This window comes from Saccostrea echinata, unplaced genomic scaffold, assembly GCF_033153115.1.
Source record: "Saccostrea echinata isolate AGI-Se365-2 ecotype Australia unplaced genomic scaffold, CSIRO_AGI_Sech_v1 ptg000081l, whole genome shotgun sequence".
Taxonomy (NCBI): Eukaryota; Metazoa; Mollusca; class Bivalvia; order Ostreida; family Ostreidae; genus Saccostrea; species Saccostrea echinata.
The window spans coordinates 2,155,324-2,177,398 of NW_026889830.1; the positions used below are offsets into that span (position 1 = coordinate 2,155,324).

The window sequence follows — 22,075 nt, forward strand, 5'->3', positions numbered from 1 at the left end:
TACGAAAATAAGAGCGGAAAACTTTGAAAGTGAAAGTGCACATGTTTGTTGGTATTGCTGCTAAGAATTGTGTAAGTAGATCTTCTGGCTCTGATTTTCAAACTCTAAAATTACTCACAGGTGCTTGGGGACAGGACACCCCCCCTACGTTCCGTATCCCAAGGGTTCTCCGATTTTTTTAATATATGAAATAGTTTTCTTTGACACATCCACGAGGTAATACAACTGAAAAATCCAGAATTAAACTTAAAACTTACCTTTTACAGAAATTCACACTCTCTGATACTGTAAGAGAACAAGGTTGTCAAGGTTGGTGCGATTGTGCAAAGATGCATTCATTGCATTGGTGCAATAGTGCAATGATAATGATGCAATCAGGTCCAGCACAATCTCTTGATTTAGCTACAGTAAACATCTTTTATAACGTATCTCAAGGGACTGTGATAAATCCTACGTTATAACCAGTGTACGTTATAAACGGAGACCGGAAGTACTCAGTACACCTTTACCGTAAACACATTTCAAACCACTAGTGTGTTATTAATATTTTAAAGTATTTATAGTATGTTAATAAATGATTTACAGGTATATTTGGTTTCATTTCTTCTATTAAGAAAGATTAATCTTCAATAACATTTTATTTTCGCAAAGTATAAATTATTTCAATGGCACTAAGTGCTGCACAATCTTGATGATCGTCAGATCATTTTAAAAAAGTTTTGTCTGTTTGGCTTGATGACATTTTTTTAAATTTCCACAGTTGCCAGAGCGGAGAAAACACTTTCTTTCACACATTCAAACAAATTTACGAAGTTGTAATTTCGGACAAAAGCCCTGTAATTGATCGTCTGGGTAGATGGTATACATGTGTCAGGCACTCTCTTGTCGTCCTCGCGGTCTATGGATTTTATTCAAACAATTAATTATGAATACATCTACCTGATGAACTTTATTTAAATAATACATCTACCTGATGAACTTTATTTAAATAATTTATTATAATACATCTACCTGAAACAACAAAGAAACCTCGTTAGAAAAACACATTAAGGCGCATGCAGCTATGAAATCAATAAACCATGACTAATCAAGCTATGAAATCAATAAACCATGACTAATCCATGGTCACCGAGCTGATAGAAAAGGTGTGAAACCAGGTGTCAGAATACGTTATAAGAGGTGTAATTATGTAACGGGACCAAATTTCAAATACTTTATAAGCAATACTATGTTATATACAAATACGTTGTAAGGGGTGCTTTTTCCAATGAAATATATAGACACTTTGCTGGAACTACAGAATTGCTACTATACATCTGGAGATACTTTATAACCGAGCAAGTTATAAAGAAGTTTACTGTTACAGTATATAGCTTGAAATAGCTATATAGCTTTATCAAGCTATTCAAAATAGCTTGATAAAGCTATTTATATGCAGTTTTTCAGAAAACTGTTTTTTGTAAGAAATAGACAAAAAGTCACATGTATTTGACTATTCATAAATGTACTATGCGCTATCAAGACAACAAACAAAATGAAAGATAGCTAGTTCTAACATTGCAGCAATTGAATACTTTTAAGCAAAAGATGAATTTCCATTGTTTGGGGAACTGTACACTACCTTGTGTGCATTGAGGCATGGATAAGTATGATTGCTTCTCATTGTACTGAATTATTATCAATCAACAAAATGATCAATTTTCTTGTTGACCATAATTGGCCTCCTTTATAATTTCATTGAAGAAGTAACTGTATCAGTTCTTTATATAGCCCCAAAACTTTTAGAACTTTGAGTACAAAGTCTCTTAAGGAGACACAATTTGATGACTGATTTTTATATGTATTATTTTCAGAAGAGTTCAAGGTTGAATATTATCACTGCACCAATGTGTGACTTTTTGTGCATGCTGAGAAAATAACACATTTAAGAAAAAGGTGTGATAAAATAGCTAAATCAAGCTACTCTGAATAGCTTAATAAAGCTATATATAGCTAAATCAAGAGATTGTGCCGGACCTGGCAATGGCACGATAATACAATGACAATGTTAAGATGGAGAGATAGGGTGACAATGCAGTAATACATTCGCTATCGTTCTGTAGTGCCATCATCACTGCAGTATTTTAACATTGCATAATTTTAAAAAATAACTTTAAAAAAAATGGGTGAAAAAATAGCTTTGAACATTTTAATTTTGTAACCCTAGTTAGATTTTTACTCATTTTTAAAAGTATTACTTTCAGAATCTTAATATAATCACTGGTACATGTACTATGGTACCAGTAACCATATTAATAATTTTATTTGACAATTGCAATAAGTCATTTGAAGGAAGTATCTCTGAAAACCCATTTCTTTTTTCTGAAAGAGCATTGATGTAATTACTTGATGTTAAGTCAGTGTTTAAGTCACCCAAGTCCAATTTTTGTTTGTCATTGTGTGACATTTGTTGGCAGTAAACTTGGATATTTTCAGCTTCTTCTTTGGAAAGACAGATCCAGTTTTGGTTCATAGGATCTATGGATAAAAGAAAACAAAAACTGATATTTATGGTCTCAACCTCCCTGCGGCATGAGGGGTGTGGTCAAAACCATAAAATTAATGTCATCTTCAAAAATCTTTTTCTTTACCCCTAGATATCAAGTAGTCTTCTCAAAAACAGCAGGGCTATATTAATACAGAAGTTCCAATTCAAGTTTATTCAAATCATGGTTCATTTGTAAGGATAGGGTGGGGCCATAATAGGGGATCAAACTTAAACATGTGAATATAGAGGAAAAAAGTCTTTCAAAGTCATCCTCTCAAGAAAGGCAAGGCCATGGTAAATACTGTTAATATGCAGATATCTTCAGGTGGTCTACATTTAAAATTGTTCAAATCATGGTTCCTTGAGGTAAGGTAAGGCCAGATTAGGGGATCAGATTTTTACATGTGAATGCAGAGGAAATTGAAAAAAAATCTTTTTTCAAGAGTCAGAGTAGCAGGGCCAGTCTAAATCATATTAATATGCAAATCATTTTAATTCTATAAAATAATTGATTCTGATTGGATAAAAAATTCTTTTGATAACTGCATCAATAGAATCTGCAGTTCACTTGCAGTTAGCAACCCGAACTACTTTGGCTGACTTTACATGTATATTTCCCGCTTCCAGATTACTTTGTGAAAGAGAAAATTAAATACTTTCACTCTATTTTCCTGATTTTCAAAATTTGTCCATTACATTCCTGAGTTATTTTCTGCTTTCGTTTCTTGTTATTCTTAATTATCCCCCTTTGCAAAACAAATCAGATCGTCTGCAATGACAACAATGCAGTTGCGGAAAAGAAGGAAAGAAATCATCATACCTAGAGGTGTAAGGATATGTCAATACATCGGTCATATTGATAGCAAGGGCTCATGATATGCATATCGTATCACCATGTATGTATGGTGATACAGTACAAGATAATTTTCATTGATTTTCTACTTCTACATACAACTTAACAAATTTTATTTTTTTAAAATGGCTGAAACCAAGGTAGCAAAGAAAAAAATACAAGGTCAAGACTATAAATCCACCTTTTATTAACTTTGAGTCAGAGGTATCAAGATATTCTTTTTATATTTTCTATAATCATGGAGGTTAGCAAAAAATAATATGTAAAGATAACAGTTAATTCAATGGTTGACAGCTGTATTGTGAACTGTACATGTTGTCAGGGTTCAAAATTCATTATATACAACTTGCAAAATGCGAGTTAGGATTCCCAAATTGTGAGTTAAAAATTAGGTAACTCGCAAAAACTTGCGAGTTGATTTTTATTGCATTGAAACTGTAGCAAAATTATATAATATGACAGAACACAATGCTTTTGATTTAAATCAGTAATTTAAATTTTGATTTAAATTAGTAATTTAAATAAAAGTCACACTGTAGTTGTATTTTGTGTATTGTACAGTAGTTACTTTTTCCTTAAGTTGCATGTATTTAATTTATATAAATTTAACTTTATATGAAAATTGTGAGAAGTCTTATAAAATTGCGAGTTCACTTTCTTGGTACTCGCAATTATTTGCCAGTTGTAATTTTAGGGAGTTTCTAACCCTGGTTGTATCACATGACCGTATCATATGTATCGTTAAGTAACATGCGATACTCAAGCCTAATCATAGTTACATATATTAAATGTTTGTCTTTAAGATAACTGGTATAAACATTAGAACTGTGAAGAAATGTTTTTAACCTACCAAAGCGTGGAAATGCTGTTAATCTGTTCATTCTTAGGAAATGATCGAATGCTTGAGAAAAAACAACACTGAGCAAGGACGGAATTCTTTCAATGTTAAACAGTCAGCAAGAGACTCTTTCAGGTTTTACAGCATGTTGTGTTATGCATGGACAGGTTGTGATGTTCGGTTTGAAATTCAGATGAAGAGATTCGCAAATGAAATCCAAAATTTCTGAGACCTAGAAAGAGTTGTTAGGGTTATATTTGAGTAGCTTCCCTTTACATTTACGAACCTAAAGATATCAGCTTTCCGGGGGAAATATACCCAATGGGATATAGCAAAAATTAAAAACACAACAGTAATTTTTTTTGTTAAAACTATCATTGTTATAAAGAGCTGGTAATGACACGACAATATTTAAGAAGGTTGTTTCTTCATTATGTATTACTATGCATCTGTGAAAATTTAGGTAACCATAAGCTATATGTTGGACAGTCATTCGTTCTCAAGTTAAATCTCATCATTGAAAGATAAATACCGTATAAGTGGAAATTTTAGTGAGACGCAAATTTAGCGATTTGTCCTTAAAAATCAATATTTAATTTAAGCAATTTTATGATGCACAGAAAGATAATGGTTACTTTAATACGGAATGAATTGTTAGCAATGTTTAGCAATCTCAACACCCTCACTAAAAATGCCAAAATTGAATCCTCACTAAAATTTCTGCTTATAGGGTATTCAATGATAAGAAATAAATCTTATAATTTTTTCTTTGATCGATGTGTCAAAAAAAACTTGGATGGAAAACTTCAATGTGCGTAGATCTGTACATTCAGCCATTTTTGAATTTCAGCAAGGTTGTTAATTGTGATGCATTTCTATACAAGTCTTTGATGCATAAATTAAATACTAAAGTGAAAGAAATTTTCATTTTATTATTTTTAAATCATAATCAAATGATAAGAAATGAAATATTTTTTCTTTGATGGAAGTAGTAAAGAAAAATTTGAACGGAAAACATTTTCATCAATGCGCTATGCATTGATGATGTTTTCCATCCAGATTTTTCTTTGATACTTCCGTCAAAGAAAAAAATATTGCATTCATTTCTTAAATACTCAAAGATGAAAGTTGTGTGGATTCTCTCTCTTTTTTTTTTCTTCAAATTATGGATCATTGGGCTAAGTTGGGTTAAAATGGGCTATCAAGTTATATACAATGCATATGCCACAGAGAAGAATTAAATCTTCTAAAAAAAAGGCTATTTTCCTTTATCAGCAAGGCCATTTAAGTCATATTGATATTGAAACATTCCCATGTTTTGTGGATTCAAGTTCAGTTTAATCATAACCCTTAGGGCTAACGTGGGACCACAATATGGGGTAATTGTTCACAGAATAAAGAGGGGGAAATTTTCGAATATTCTTCAGATGAACAGGGCCAAGGTGACCCAGGTAATCATTGTGGCCCAAGGGACTCTAGTTTTTTCTCATGAACATTTTCAGCAATGCAGAGCTAAGAGAGAGTTAAATAAACAATTCCAATGTACAGAACTGGCTCCAAAACTTGCTAGAGATGAAACACTTCTTAAGTTGATATGATATACATGTATCAATGACTAACAAATACATGCACATGGACTTCTTTTTATCAATTAGATTTCTTTAATTTCAGAGGAGGTTTATAATGTCTGAAGTGAAAAAACAGAAGAAAAAGGAAGAAATTGTTCTCTGTACAGGGAATAAAAACAAATTAAAAGAATTTATGCAAATACTTGGAGATGATTTTCCATACAAGGTGATAATCATTCAAATTTGTAGGCATACTGATGTGTGAAATTGATATTGTGATCAAGCTTATGCTTTAAACTGGTACATGTATTCCATTTAATAGATAACCAATGCAGATATTGATTTGCCAGAATTTCAAGGAGAGCCAGAGGACGTTGCTAGGGAGAAATGTAAGCTGGCTGCAGAACAGCTGAAGTGCCCTGTGGTTACGGAGGATACCAGTCTGTGTTTCAATGCTTTGGGTGGTCTCCCAGGTCCATATATTAAGTGGTTCCTCAAGAAACTGAAACCAGAAGGTAAACTTTTCCCGCAACTAAAAGTAAATCCAGAGTTCTCCCTTTTTCACTTCCTTGCAGAGACCACACTAATTATTTTAACTTACAGAAGGAGATTTTCTAAGTCATATTTAGTGTTGATAATTTTTGTTGTTGTTGTTGTTTTATTTTTTGTTTCCTTTATGATTTTTTTTTTTTGGGGGGGGGGGGTATATTTTCTTTTTCTTGGAAATATTGAATATACATGTAGATTTTACACAAGAAATTATATTTGTAATGGATATTGCAGGTCTACACAAAATGTTACATGGCTTTGAGGATAAATCAGCCACAGCCATGTGTATTTTAGCCTACAGCTCAGGTGAAAAAGACTCTGAGGTGAAATTATTTTGTGGAAAAACACCAGGAGAAATTGTGAAACCCAGAGGATCAAATGATTTTGGATGGGATCCGTGCTTCCAGCCTGAGGGGTTCACACAAACTTATGCCGAGATGCCTGGAGAAACAAAGAACACCATTTCTCACAGATTTAAAGCAGTTGAACTCTTTAAAAAAAATTTTCAAGATGGAAGCTAATATGAAATCAGAACACAAAGCACTTTGGTCGCTCATTGTATCAGGTGGAAAAAAGAAACGCAAATCTGCCATAAAGAGCTCTTGTGTTTTCCATGTAAAACTTTGTGGTCGATGAAAGGTAAATTTTCTCAGGGTGTTTTAGAAGTGATGAAATCATTGGAATGCTATGGAAAAGGAAACTGTTCTTTTACATAAAGAAACTGATAAACTTATCTGGAAAGTATCGTGCATTATATACATAAACGATTTAGACAGAAAGATATGCTTAAAATAAGCTTTTTTGTGTATGAGATCAGAACTAACAACTTTCATTTACATGATATTTGAAAATAATACATATAAGTACTTCTACATTCTTTACAAGTGTTTTTTGTAACTAAAAAATGAATAGTAGAAAAAAGTCATGTGAAATCTCAAGGAATGGCGGCTTGAAACAATCAGTGATATATGTCATAAATCCAGTAAACAAAATGAAATGAATCATAAACAGGGCAAAAACATGGATTTTTGGAAACACCAGAGGGATCAAGTGCCTAGGAGGAGTAAGCATCCCCTGTAGACTGGTCACACCTGCCATGAGCCCTATGTATTGATCAGAGTGTAAAAGCAATAACCTAACAAATTGTCTGAAACCTGTCAGGCAAAATACGACCCAACGATAGGTTGTATTTACAAACAAGGTCATTATAATGACTGTAAAATTGCAAAAAGCTGACTAAATTATCACATTTAATTTTACTTTTGATTTAATTATTACATCCTTGTAGATTAATATGATCCTTGGGTTCTAGAGTGATGGCCAAGAGTCATGTTAAAATTCAGTAACCAGCAAAGATCAAGATTTCCATGTTTTATATAAACAACAATACATATACAACTGTACTTAGTGACTTTTGTCAAGCTATGTGATCAATAGCATAAAGAACAGTAACATCTGGAATATGTAAATTTACAATTTATTTCCTGTTTTTGAGAAAGGACAGAACTAAATTTTACCAAGCTTGATATCTGCAATTCTGTCATTCATTCTTACAGTGTATATTACTTGTATGTATATGATAGATTTTTAATTACTGTTTCTTTCACATTCTTGAAAAAGTGTTCAATGGTCTTAGAATTCACTTTATCTTATTCCAAGATCACATTCTCACTTATTGATGAATTCCCTGTGCCCTTTACAAGGTATAGCATACACATATGCTGCTATTCTTATGACTGAAGCAATGTTAATGTCTCTGGATTAATCACTGGGGTGTGGCAAGTCTCACAAGCAGTTTCCCATAGTCTCCACTTGTGTCCCCCTTTATGGCCAGAGGCAGACTTTCTCCATACTTCTTTAAGTATGCATCCCCAATATCTTTCAAATCAATCTAAAAAAACAAACCACACAACTGAATCTGAAAGGTTTTATTTCTAAAATGAATTTAAAGCCAAAATAGACACAATTCTGATCACATACCTCACAATGGGAGACAATTAATTCCATGAGTCTTTCATCATTTGTTCCTAGTCCCTTAATACACTTGTGGATACATTCTGCATAGTAATCTGTGGGGTCTTTAATACACTTCACTGTAAATAAAAGCAAAATCAAATATTTTCATATTGAAATTACTTACAGAAAGTCTAAATTTAATTGTACCGGTACTGTAAAATCACTAATTTCATTAATTTTCATGTGGGTTTATTTTCATTGTTTCAGTAGTATGAACTAAGACGAGACACAAGGATTCATGTGCTCAAAAAATGTTAAAATTTCTAATAGTATCATGTTTTTTTCTTCAACCACAATATCAAATCCTCACATGTCAATATTTTTCCTCAAACCACAAAATAATAGGTGATATTAGGCCACTATTTTTTTTATTTGTTGTCATTCAAGATGTTTATCCAAAATATTGGGTCGGTAGGTTCGTAAAAAGATAACATTAATTACAAACCTCTAAAAATACCCCCCCCCCTTCTGAAAAATAAAAATTGCATACCAGTTATAGGTATATTTGAGTAGCTAAAGTTCTTAAACATCCATTTATAGGATTCATCGGAAGCTTATAATCCTAAATATATAAGATATAAACTTTTTTAAAAAAATTCAGAAATACTTATTTTTTGTGGTTATTGAATAAATTTTTCAAAAAAATTTCATTTTTTTTTTTCAAATTCTTGAAAATTTCAATCAATCAGTTTTGAAAAACAACTAATAAAACAATGGCCTTACAGTATCTACCATACCAATAGCCAGGAAAGCCTTGCACAGGTTTCCACTGGTCTCGGATCGGATAGCACCTTCAATGTCTTGTTGGCTGATTCTTCTGTACTGGTCAAACACAGCCTGTAGGTGTGGAGGACTGCGTGAAGCCAGGATGCTGTTGAAGACAGACGTATGGGTTCCTACTCTGTTCTCACCTGCCTATAAATGATTGTCTGGAAGACTGAACATGTTCTAGAATAACTGTCATACAGAAGAGACAGCATGCATCCACAGGAGTTTTTCCCCCTTATTTTGACATCTTGTAAGTAGAATATTGTTTAGAATAAATCTGTTTACATAAATTTTATCTATACAGCCATAATTAAGTGGACTAAGGTATATATAATGAAATGGTACTTTGAATTTGCTGACAGTGAAAATTTCATGTCTGGTTAAGGGGTCTCTCTAGTGCTAATAGGCCAAGTTAGAAATATGCCCCTGTTTGAAGAATTGTGTTTTAAAAACATTATTTTCAAAGTATACAGGCCATGAGGTATATATACCTCAATTTTCAAAAAGCATGTTCAAGCTCATGCATTTGTAAAGGCAACTCATGCCAATATATATATTTTTATCACTTTAAAACCAAGGTAAAATTCCTAAAGATTGTCTTTAGTAAGATTGAATTTAGTAAGATACCTCATATAAATCCCTGGCATCTTTTTGGACCTTTTTGTCATCCATCTCTTGGTCTTCACTCCTGTTCCCTTGTAGCAGGCTGATCAGGATGTGCTGAAAATGGCCACTAGTATCTTTCCTTACATCATCTTCTAATGATCTTTTGAAAACTGGAAATGTCCATGTAGTCTTACTTCATTTCAGTTTTTAAAAGTTTTAAAAGACAGTAGGATTAGTAAAGGCAGTGTCAAAGATTGAATATCAAAACTAGATGATACCCCTATTACAGCATAGAACCTGATGAGTTTTGTCATCTATTTTTAATTTAGCCTTTGTTTTTATACTGAATTTGACTACGGAATGTTCCGTCTACCTGATGAATACTTTGGGCTCGCAGCGGGTGTGACCGGTCAGTAGAGGACGCTCGCTCCTCCTAGACACCTGATCCCACCTCTGGAATTTCCAGGGATCCGTATTTTATGCTCTCTTCACAGAATTGTATTGTTTATAAATTTTTTTTTTAGATCGAACACTGTTCGTTATCTTCACCTTTAATATTATCATCAAACACAAACCAATGAAACATCTATTTTTGATACTTGCAAGTCAGATATTCCTCTTTAATGTCTTGGATTTCACCATTTGTTTTAGTACACAGAATTTCTATTAGCCTTTCTTCATCTGTCCCTAGGCCCTGGAAAAGGAAAACTCAAATAAAGTAAAGGACCAACTAGACAGAACATTTTACTTAGCATTACTTGTGGTACAAAGTAGTTAATATTGCTTTCAACAAAATGAACATTCTTTTAATTAATCCAATTACTGTACTAAAATTGCAGTCAGGGTACACTAAAGTATTTCATACATTAAGTTATCAAATTTTAGTTTGTTAATCAAATATCTCGTAGAAGTCAGTTACATGTTGTGGTATGAGTTCAGTCCCCCTACCTCTATAGCCTGATACAGACACCAGGCATCAAACATTCTACTGGGCATCAACAGGTACAGACACAGCTTTTCAAAGTTACCACTGAGGTCACTCTTTAAGTCCTCCACCAAGTCCTACAGAATAAAATTAGGAGCTTCTTCAAACTGATCATGCCAATACAACCGTTTTGGTTTTATTTTAAAAAATTCTGCATCAGCTTCTTTTCTTCTGCTTTATTTCCAAAATGATATTTACTATTTATCTATTTATGTTATAGAACAATTAAAACAAATCATTTTTATTTAAAATGGGCAAAATATCAATATTACATATTGGAAAGATCACCTGACCAAACATTGTTTTGTACATCTTTTTGATTTCTTGTCGTTCATAGTTGATGTGTCCAGCTAAGACATCAATTATAACTTTTTCGTCAGTTCCTGAAAGAAATGATAAACTTAATAAAGAATTAGGTCACTTTGAACTCAAAGTATAACGTAATAATGTGTGCTCTGCGAGATTTCAAAATCTCATCAGAGATCCAGATAAAGAAGTTTTGTCTAGACACGTGCCTATGTTTAAATGCAGCAGTTCTGGAGAAGTCAAATAGGAACAAATGAAACATGAAGATAACCAACGGTAATCAAGTTCAAAAATCCATTGAAACAATACAAATCAGTAGCAAAACGGGACCACTAAAAGCATTACGGGTGGGATCAGGTGCCATGGAGGAGTAAGCGTCCCTTGTCGACCGGTCACACCTGCCGTGTGCTCATTTTCATGATTGGGCAAACAGAAAAATCCATAGACAATTCAGTGAGTAAAAAATGGCTGAACAATAAGTATGATTGTACAAACGAATTCTTGGGTGGAAGACCCCTTTAGACGCCCCTGACGAAGAGGGGAAGAAATTGAAATTGAACTTCCACCTTTGTGGTCAATAACAGTAGAAGTCATTGTTATGCCCCCGTAATCCAAGATTCAGGGTTATATAGTTTTTGCCCTGTTTGTCCGTCTGTCTGTTTGTTTGTTTGTCCGCAAAATTTTAACATCGCCCATAACTTTTGATTGGTTGGAGTTATGGCTTTCATATTTTACATGTGTATTCCTTGTGACAAGACCTTTCTTTGGGCATCAACATATTTGACCTCTTGACCTTGGAGTTTAAATACTTTTGCAAAAATTTAAGGAACTTTAACCTTGGCCATAACTTTTGAATGGTTAATGCTAGGGCTTTCATATTTCATATGTATATTCATTGTTACAAGACCATTCCATGAGTATAAATACCGTGTATATTGTGAAATTTTGACCTTGACCTTAGAATTTGACTCTCTTTTAAAAAATTTTAACTTTGGGCATAACTTTTGAACAGTAAGCATTAGTGCTAAAAAAATATCACAAGTATATTCCTTGTAACAAGAACTTCCTTTGGATACCAACAATTTTGACCTTAACTTGGAAGTTGACCTTATTTTGAAAAACTTTAACCTTAGCCATAACCTTTGAATGGTTAGAGATAGGCCTTTTATATTTTGCATGTTTATTTCTTATGACAAGGTCTTTCACTGCGTACCATTGCTATTTCACCTTTTTCATTTTCATTCATGGGGGTGGAAAACTTTCTTTCGAATGTTAATGTATAAAAATTTTAATTCAAGGACTCAGCTCCATGTTATTATTGTGTCTACCCAAAAATTTCTGCGGAATCTGTGCGCACACTTTTGCTTGTCAAGTTTTTTCTACACCCCCAACCCCCATCCCCTAGAAAAAAAAAGATGGTTCGTACCTGCGTTATATTTAGAATTTGAAATACTTTTTTTAATCCACTAGGTTGAAAATTTGAAACTTTAAATACTCAAGTAGAAAGTTCAAGATGCTATCTTGAGAATTCGAGATATTTAAAAGTTGAAAAATGAAAGACAGTACAAGAATTGAAAGTGAAAAGTTGAAAATTGAATTCTCAACCTCTCTTTTCAATGTTTAACGTAAAAAACCACTTGTCAAAGCTGCTTTTGGTCGCCCTTACCGAGCCCCCGTATGGCTTTATGCAGACGATTGGAGGCCTCCTCGGGGTCATGATTTCCACCCGCTGGTTTGACTGTTCCCTGAAAATTTGAAATGTTTTACAGACCAAGTATCGTTTTTAAGTAGTACAACACCATCGCATTGAAAATTTAAACAAATGTGATTTCAGTATAAAATCTTTCATTTTAAAATTAGAATTATATTTTGTTGTTAAGTGTGTGTTTGTAAACAAATCTCGTTTATGACAGCACATGTATTGCGATATTTAATGCTTGTATGATAACTGGCACACACTATGATTTTTAACTCTGAACAGTAAAATCAATCAATTAACTTTAAAAAAAATTATTAAATATATATTTAATTTGCCTTTTCTTCATACCACACAGTACATACCTCATAATAAACAAGCGCCATGATCCTAGTTTTATTAAGAATACCTTTATCGATTTTGTATTTATTATGTTCATAAGCTGTTGTGAATACGTGTTTAGCTTTTCTTTTTCGTTTAAATGCCAAAAGCCAGTTAGAACTTTCAGTATGAAAATAAAAATGAAATTCGCATTTCTAACTCATGATTTCACATGCACATGGGATATCTTTCTAGAAATAAGATGTGTTTGTGAAACACTGATGCCCCAGTATGGCAGCCCATGGCGAGGGTTCAAGTTTCTCAAATGCAAATCAAACTCCAAGGTCAAGAGATCAAAAATGTTGGTACCCAAAGAAAGGTCTTTTCACAAGGAATACACCTGTGAAAGAATAGGTCAAACTCCAAGGTCATAGGTCAAAATTAATGGTGCACACGGGAAGGTCTCGTCCCAAGGAATATAAACGTAAAATATGAAAGTCCTAGCATCAACCATTCAAAAGTTATGGCCAGGATTAAAATATTTCAAAAGTAGGTCAAATTCCAAGGACAAAAGGTAAAAACTATTGTTACCTTGGGGAAGGATTTATTACAAGAAATACACATGTGAAATATGAAAGCCTTAGCACCAACTGCTCAAAAGTCATGACCGAGGATAAAGTTTTCCAAAAGAAGCCCACACTCTAAGCTCATGGTCAAAATTGTTGGTACGCAAAGGAAGGTCTTGCCACAAGGAATATACCTGTGAAATATGAAAGCACTAGCACCAACCTTTCAAAAGTTATGGCCAATGTTAATTTTTTTAAAAAGTAGGTCAAACTCCAAGGTCAAGATCAAAAGGTAAAAAATTATTGTACCCAAAATCATATCACAGGGAATACACATGTGAAGTATGAGAGCCCTAGCACCAACTGTTCAAAAGTTATGGCCAAGGTTAAAGTTGGATAAATTTTTCCAAAAATGGGTCAAACTCCAAGGTCAAGGTCAAAATGTCATATGTTGGCACCCAAAGTAAGGGTCTTGCCACAAGGAATACACATGTGAAATATGATAGCCATGGCTTCAACCAATCAAATGATATTGGCAAGGTTAAAGTTTTTGCGTGCAAACAGATAGACAGACGGACGAACAGGGCAAAAATTATATACCCCCGAATCTTTGATTACGGGGTCATAAAAAGGGAGAGGAGGAAGCCAATCATGAACTATAAGACTTCCTACATTCAGATTTATCAACATATATTAAAAATTAATTGTTTTTTCCCAATGTTATTTACTTTCTTAGAAGAAAACCAATGCAATCGGATTTCATACATTTGGTAACTTAATTAAATAAATCTTATTGTTACGCAACACGTGCAAATTATATTTTCCCGTGTGAATTATTTAATCAAACGCGTTTTTGGATCTAACTTTAAATATGCCTTTGTTCTTTATTTTTTAAACTTGCAAAGAAAAGTAACAAAGTTATACATGACGATAACAATTCAATAAGAGATCACTCTAAACCACTTCACCACGCCGGATCGTGTAAAGAAAGCCCGGATTTGGATTTCTTCCATCTGCTTCATTATAAATATGCACATTTCGTACCTCCTTGTGATCGATCAAAAGTCAACGTCTAAATACTTTTTGCAGCAAATCCAAATTTAAAAGGTTGTTTTGTAACACTAGATTTCCGTGTTCTTTTTCCTAAAGGTGAACACTCCCATGCCGAAGTGCTGTGTTTTAATCCTAAACACGGGTTCAACCATTGATATTGCTGCCAATATATGCCCAGCTTAACATACTATTAATGTAAAACTTTATCGGGATACCTACTTGAAAATTTTAAAATTCGCTATGAAAATTTTTGGAGATGAGAACAGTCAACTTCTTGGCTTTGCCAAAGTGACAGTGTAGCGCTTTATGTATGTTAAGGATGTCTAATGATGGTGTCGTCTGCTGGTTTGGTTATTTTCGCCTGCAGAGACATTTGAAATGAGGAATGGAAAATCCAAGATGTGGGAAAGTAGTGACCTGTTGGCTTGTCTTAGGTAAGTAATAAAAGTTATTTAAAAATCTGTTAATCTAAAAATGTCGTAGTAAAAGGGAGAAAATGTTCCAAAACTTATCCATTTATTAGGACTAGAAGCAACACATTTGATATAGATGAAGGTTTGAAAGAATATGTTAGACTTCTGAGCTAATTTTAAATTTTCCTAGCATGTTTAAGCTGAAAGATAACTTTATCGATTACTTTTAAAATTTAATTTTTTAATGAAGTCTAGATTTTTCAAACGAAGATTGAGTACACTAAGTGGTTTTCATAAAAAGCCATAGATATTCAATATCCGTTTTTAGCTCACATGGCCCATGCACCACTTTGCGTCCGTCGTTGTAAACTTTTTTCAACAATTTTTTTCCCCGAAACTTTATAGTAATGATGTGGGATAAAATCTACTTTTCATTTTGATCCAATCAAAATCAAGGCTTTTGTTACTATTAATAGAACATAGGGGTGATAGGCAGTTTTTTGCTTAAGATTCATTAAATAAGATTTACTTGTCTACCAAACTCCATTAATCTTAAATGTTGAAGTTATAGCCCTTGGAATATAAATTTGTTGTGTAGTTTTTATGTCCCCGTAATTGAAGATTCGGGGGCACATAGGTTTTTGCATTGTCCGTCCGTCCATCCGTCCGTCTAGCTGTCTGTCTGTCAGCAAAAACTTTGCCCATAACTTTTGATTGGCTGGAGCTATGGCTTTCATATTTCACATATATAGATCTATCTTTGGGTACCAACATATTTGACTCCTTGACCTTGGGGTTTGACCCACTTTTGAATTTTTTTTTTTTACCAAACTTTAACCTTGGCCATAACTTTTGAACCTTTGGTGCCAGGGCTTTCATACTTTCATACTTCACTGTGTATTCCTTGTGACAAGACCTTTCTTTGGGTACAAATATTTTTGACCTTGGAGTTTGACTTGCATTTGAGAAACTATAACCTTCGCCGTGAGCTGCCATACAGTGTTTCACAAACATATCTTGTTTGGCTATGTTAGTTTTTGAAAATTCTATGATAGATGAAAATTGTTCATGTAGGAACAAAAATGACCAAATAGACAAAGAAGGCGGGCGAAGAAGGCGAACGAAATTCCTATTGTGCGACAAACATGAAGGCGAAAAATTTAATCTCAATTATTACAAATTTTTCTTCGATATTTCATCCAACATTAAAGTTCACTTTATAAAATCTCCACAATTTTCAAAAATCTCACAAAGATTGAAATTATTTGCTTAAGAATTAGTATACACACACACCAAAGAGGGGGAAAAGATATTTTTTTCTCACTATAATACAATTTTTCGATATGAGATGGTCTTCGCTCCATTTTTTGTTGTTGTTGTTGTTGAAGTTTATCCACCAAGTTTGCGTTAAAATGTACATTTTTTTGGTTAACAAAAATATGGAGCAAAAACCCACTATACCTTAAAAATACACTTTAGTAACACAACATTCTCTTCTTTCCGAGAAATACTTAGAAGTCCATTTAGTCAAGGGTAATATCGCAAACATGATTTAAATGACACTATTCATTAAGAGTTGTGTAGCGTAGTGGTTAGCATATTGGTCTCAAAGGAAAAATATATTCATGATTTTTATTGCTAGGGTTCGAACCCCGCGAGTACCAAATTATTTTTTAGTAATAGAAAAAAAATGCTGAGAAAATTTACCTCAGAAAAGTTTCGTTTATCATAATTTCATAAATTTCTTTATATATGTACTAATTTACTAAATCACAAATTGTATATGATTTTATAATTATATCTGAAGCTATAGGCATTCAGATATAGGCCTTTTTCACCCCCCACCCCCCCCCCCCACCCCAATATGCAACTAGAGTCTAAAGATATTTTTATTTGTCTTTTTTCATCAATTGTTCTTATAGAACACATTTACAATGTATTCCATATGGAAATTCCAAAAAATAACGTAGAATTAATGTTTTAATTAAAAAAAAAAAATCATACCCGCTGTATTATAAATATTTATATCCTTGGACCAAGGATGTACATTCGGGAGGGGGGGGGGGTCTACAAGCACCCGTGGTTTAGCTAATTCTGCAGCTATCTCATCATCCATTTTTGAATTATTACCCCTGAGCTGTCAACATTTTGTGAATTTTTAGTTCTTAAACCAGACAAGTATTGAGAAATTTTTGTTTGCTTCAGCCAGGTGATTCTGGTTCTTTGGAACCTCGTGTTTTAAAAAGATGCTGCATTGAGGTCCTTAATATTCTCGTAATCTTTCCTTGTTGGTTTGCCATTTTGAGGAATGCGCTCTATTGATTCAATGTTTCATTTAAATTTGATTTACGTCATATGAAAGGGGAGTATTGTTTTATACTGGATATAAACAGAGGGCAACGAATAGGTTACTTTGTATCTTATGGTCAAATGTTTGTCGTTTCAAAAATGGAGATTAATGAAAGTATTAAATGAACTTTGCAATTCCCTCTATTTGCAGATCTCACCTTTTTAAAAAAGCCTTTACTTGAAGTGGAAAGTGTATATACGTATGACTTGTTTTAATATCAACGTGACTCTATTTTCAGAATGTCTTACTATTTTATAGGTGATATAAGATTGTTTTAGTCTTCCTTTTATTATGTAGATTGTTATATCTATGTAAAGCGCTTTAGAGTTCACAAAAGATAAGGCGCTATATAAAATTTTATTATTATTATTAATATTATCTAGTAGGTAAAGAGTGAGTGGAGACCCAGCTATTTATTCTGCGTAATAGAATTAGACCACCATTACTGCATTCAATGTTTATTTATTTATACAAAATTTTATTTAAAAAAAATTAAATGTTAATTAAATGACTAAACAAAGACGTGCATGTACAAATTTTATGCCCCGCCATGAATATGGCCGGGACATATAGTGTTTGTCATATCCGTCTTCCGTCCTTCTTTCCTCCCGTCTTTCTGTTTTGCGTTTAGCTCAGTTCAAAACACAATTTCAAAAAAATTATTCAAGATAAATTTTATCAAACTTAATATGCTGATACATATTGACGAAACCTATTCAACTGCATCCACATTTTTTTACCTTAACCTTTCATATATCTTGACCTCACTTTTCTTTAATTAGTGTTTAGCCCAGTTTTAAATAAACTATTCAAGATAATGTAATCGAACTTCATATGCTGACACATACTGATGTAAGCTATTCAACAGCATCGACATTTTTTTCCTTTACCTTTCCTTTGACCTTGACTTCACTTTTCTTAGAATAATTTTAAGTTAAGTTTTAAAGAAATCATTCAAGATATTTTCATCAAACTTAAAATGCTGATACTCATTAATGAGAGCTATTCAATTGCAACAACAACTTTTGACCTTGACCTTTCCTTTGACCTTAACCTTACTTTCCTTAAATTTGCATTTTGCTCAGTTTTAGAGAATACATTTGTAACAGGAAAGGAGAAAATGTATGGCTGGGCCGGGAATCGAACCCGGGACCCCTGCATACTAGGCAGGTGCTCTACCGACTGAGCTACCCAGGCCGATATCCACAGACCAAACCATTACATCCCTCCTTCCTTAAATTGTCTACACCCTCGAAGACACAACCCAAGTTCTTATTAGCCCCTGGCAGGACTTTTACCTGCAAGTCCAGGGGTGGTCAATGGCCTCAAATCTGTAACAGGAAAGGAGAAAATGTATGACTGGGGCGGGAATCGAACCCAGGACCCCTGCATTACTAGTCAGGTGCTTTACCGACTGAGCTACCCAATCCGATATCTACGGTCCAAATCATTGCACATTTATATTACACATTTTTATGTACTGATACATAATTTGGTGAGAATTTATCATCTATATCCATTTTATTTAAGATCATCAATTTTGTAGAAACGATTAAAGATATTCTCATCAAACTTCATAAACTAATACAAATTTTCTTGTTGGATTACTTGTACCTTGGGCGGGGCATTCATGTCCTATTTCTACTTTAAAAATAAATTTGAAAAATCTCCAAAAATAACAACTGCTTCTTTGTGGTTGATGAAATTGAAAGTGTAGTTTTTCAATCGATTATAACTAGGCAGTGTAACTGTAAAAGATTGTACAGTAGATGTGACTCACTGGACAACAAAAACGACATGTTCTCATAACCCAGGCATATTTTACAAAAATTTAACTTATTTATTACTATTTATATCATTTCTAAATAAAATTTAAACTTTTAATGTAGCACATAGGCTAGAGGGGCCCTTGATGAAGAATATTCTAATGAAAATATAAACGACATAAGCAAAGGAAGGGGTGAATGAGGATAAGAAGTCCTTAAACCTGGACCAATATAAAGTATAAGAATGAATTGTACAATGAAAGTTCAGTATTAATACATTTACCTAGGATATATATCCTCAGACATATAGACAAACATGCAGAGCTATGCCTATGTTTCCCAGATCGTTTGGTGTAAGGGGCTAAAGTTGCATTGTTGCTAACACAAAACATCAAAACTACTACTTGTGTATGTTTGAATAGATTTTATAGGTGTGAATATATATATATATATATATATATATATATATATATATATATATATATATATATATATATATATATATATATATATTAAAGTTTTGCAAGTTGTAGCTATCTGCAGACACAACTGGAAAATGAATGCAGAAGATACTAGACTACCTGTATACGGGATTACGAGGGCTTTTTATGCTACTAGAGCAGTTATAGTGTTCCATTTGAATTTATTCATGTTTGTCTCATTTGGGGGGGGGGGGGGGGTCTCATTTAACTCCTCACAAAAATATTATTGCTGTAAAGGAGAAACATCAGACGAACTGTGCTACAGCGTATTCTAAAAGTGGTGTAAATCAAATGTGGATTTTCATAAATTCCTAGAACGTTTAAAAATTACTTTCAAATCACTTTTTTTTTTCAAAAGTCGGTTTCTCCGCTTTATACAACATTCCTCACGATAAATTAAAAATCAGGCGTAGATATCATAAACAAATTTTCATATCTTGTGATTGGTCATCAACAAAATTACTTTGTTAAAAATTGTTACTTTGTTAAAAATCACACTGATTCTACACACAAGTACAACTGTACTCTGAAGTTACTATTAAAAAGATGCTCAAAGAGTTCCTCATTGACAATATCTATCTAGTCTTTGGAGACAAACTGTTGGAATTTCGATAGTCTCCAACTGTGCTTCTTTATTCACTGATCTGTTTTATATTCCTACAAAGCAGATTTTTTTTTCAAAAACTTCTACATGAGAAGATGAAAACATTTGCTGTGGCCTTCAACTTGGCATTCAGATATATCGACAATTTTTTTTTTCAATTAACAGTAGTTACTTTCATACATATGTCGACTCGATGCATTGAACTCGAGATAAAAGATACCTCAGACTCTGCCACTTCTGCTTCATATCTGGATTTTTTACTGACTAAAGACGAGAAGGACCAACTAACAACTAATTTGTATGGCAAACGAGATGACTTCAGTTTTTCCATCGTCAACTTTCCTTATCCATGTCTACTAGTAACATTCCGCTATCACCTGCATTTAGTGCTTATGTCTCCCAACTTATTCGATACTCAAGAGCATGTTCCGAGGACGATCAATTTTTAAACCAAGGCAGGGTACTGACAGATAAGTTGACGTTACAGTGATTTTAACAACCTCGTTTGAAGTCAGCATTTCGTAAATAATATGGTCGTTATAAAGACCTTGTTGGCATATGACCAGAAACTGGGTCGCATTTTGACTGACATATTTCATACCAATTGTTAGTCCTTTGTTTTTTAATACTAAATTTGATTACGAACTATTGAATCTACCTAATCAAGTCGTGTCCTGTCGACAGTGGATGCTTACTCGTCCTTGACACCTGAATTCACCTCAGGAATTTCCGGGGGTCCGTGTTTTATGCCCTATTCATAGATTTATATTGTTTGTATTTTTTTTTTTAGATCGATCACTGTTCGTTATCTTCACCTTTTTCGTTTAATTTATTTATTATCTACAAGACTACCTGGCCATTGAAAAGCTTCATAAGTATTTCTTGTATTATACATTAAAAAATCTTTTATTCAAATGACCTATCAACTACATTATTTACATTCAGTGACTAATTGTCATTGGTGAATAGTAAAAGGGAATACCTTTTCTCAGTAGAGTACAAAGGGGGAGTTTCGATAAGTCCGCTTATCGGCCCACTTATTTTCATAAAAATAAATTTCGTTTTATTTTTTGAAAATTGGTTTAGAATTCAAGATATATATGTTAATTTTTGTTATTTATATTTTAAGAGTTTATATGAGATGAATTCACGCCGTAGTTGGCACATTCGTAGATGTACCCTCAAATGCTTTAACATTAGGCTAATGGGAAAATATAAGAGGGTGGCATATATTAATCGATGGTTAGAATATGAAGTGCATGAGGGACACTCACCTAGTTTTGTTCAGTAATTAGATATACTATGCACACTAATATCTTAAAATATGATGAGTGTCGCGTGTGCACTTCATATCCAAAAATTGAAAATTGTCTAAAATTTGCATATCTAAAATTAGAAGCTCCTGGTTACTTGATCTTACGCCGTGTTAAAATACAAAGCCAAAAGTAGCATATTTTTTCTAAACCAAAGAGAACTCTCGAAAATATTAACATTAGAAAACATAATCGTATCCTATAGTTATTTCCATAATTATTTCGTCACCCGCGTATAACGTTAACGTCACATATTTAGCTCACCTACACGAAGTTGGGGAGCTTTTGTAATACCATCGTTATAGGCGTTCCAGGTTATTAAAAGTTTTTAATCAATTTTTTCATATCATCAGAGTCGCCTGATCTAGTGTGTTTCTTGTCATCTGTCGGGTTTCAGATGCTGCATTTTCAGTTAAAGAATGTCCAGGTTAATGTTTTTAAAGCATGCAGGTTAATGTTTATGGAGCAGTGCAGCTATAAGCACTTGTTGAGAAG

General features: G+C 33.3%; 2 protein-coding genes and 1 non-coding gene across 3 annotated transcripts; 1 reads left to right on the forward strand and 2 right to left on the reverse strand.

The window, feature by feature from the left end:
- The first annotated feature begins 23 nt into the window (after positions 1-23).
- LOC133176711 (inosine triphosphate pyrophosphatase-like) lies at positions 24-6,858 on the forward strand. Its single transcript, XM_061311784.1, has 4 exons — positions 24-71; positions 5,890-6,012; positions 6,109-6,301; positions 6,570-6,858. The coding sequence occupies exons 1-4, from the start codon at positions 42-44 to the stop codon at positions 6,854-6,856; spliced, it is 633 nt and encodes a 210-aa protein (XP_061167768.1). The 5' UTR covers positions 24-41; the 3' UTR covers positions 6,857-6,858.
- A 938-nt stretch (positions 6,859-7,796) lies between these two features.
- On the reverse strand, positions 7,797-13,154 carry LOC133176803 (annexin A4-like). Its single transcript, XM_061311873.1, has 9 exons — positions 13,078-13,154; positions 12,683-12,761; positions 10,999-11,093; positions 10,674-10,787; positions 10,329-10,419; positions 9,747-9,895; positions 9,089-9,266; positions 8,316-8,428; positions 7,797-8,226 (listed from the first exon to the last, which is right to left on the reverse strand). The coding sequence occupies exons 1-9, from the start codon at positions 13,096-13,098 to the stop codon at positions 8,101-8,103; spliced, it is 966 nt and encodes a 321-aa protein (XP_061167857.1). The 5' UTR covers positions 13,099-13,154; the 3' UTR covers positions 7,797-8,100.
- Positions 13,155-18,540: 5,386 nt separating this feature from the next.
- On the reverse strand, positions 18,541-18,613 carry Trnat-agu (transfer RNA threonine (anticodon AGU)). The gene has a single exon. It is a non-coding gene; the product is annotated as a tRNA-Thr (tRNA).
- Positions 18,614-22,075: the final 3,462 nt, after the last annotated feature.

Excerpts from the sequence above, each read along its gene's own strand:
- LOC133176711 (XM_061311784.1), top strand. The coding sequence starts at position 42 with ATGTTTGTTGGTATTGCTGCTAAGAATTGT. Across the intron at positions 6,013-6,108 it reads GAGATGATTTTCCATACAAG|ATAACCAATGCAGATATTGA; the intron begins GTGATAATCATT and ends TCCATTTAATAG. Across the intron at positions 6,302-6,569 it reads CAAGAAACTGAAACCAGAAG|GTCTACACAAAATGTTACAT; the intron begins GTAAACTTTTCC and ends TGGATATTGCAG.
- LOC133176803 (XM_061311873.1), bottom strand. The coding sequence starts at position 13,098 with ATGGCGCTTGTTTATTATGAG. Across the intron at positions 10,788-10,998 it reads ACAAAACAATGTTTGGTCAG|GACTTGGTGGAGGACTTAAA; the intron begins GTGATCTTTCCA and ends TTTATTCTGTAG. Across the intron at positions 9,896-10,328 it reads TAAAGAGGAATATCTGACTT|TTTTCAAAAGATCATTAGAA; the intron begins GCAAGTATCAAA and ends GGACATTTCCAG.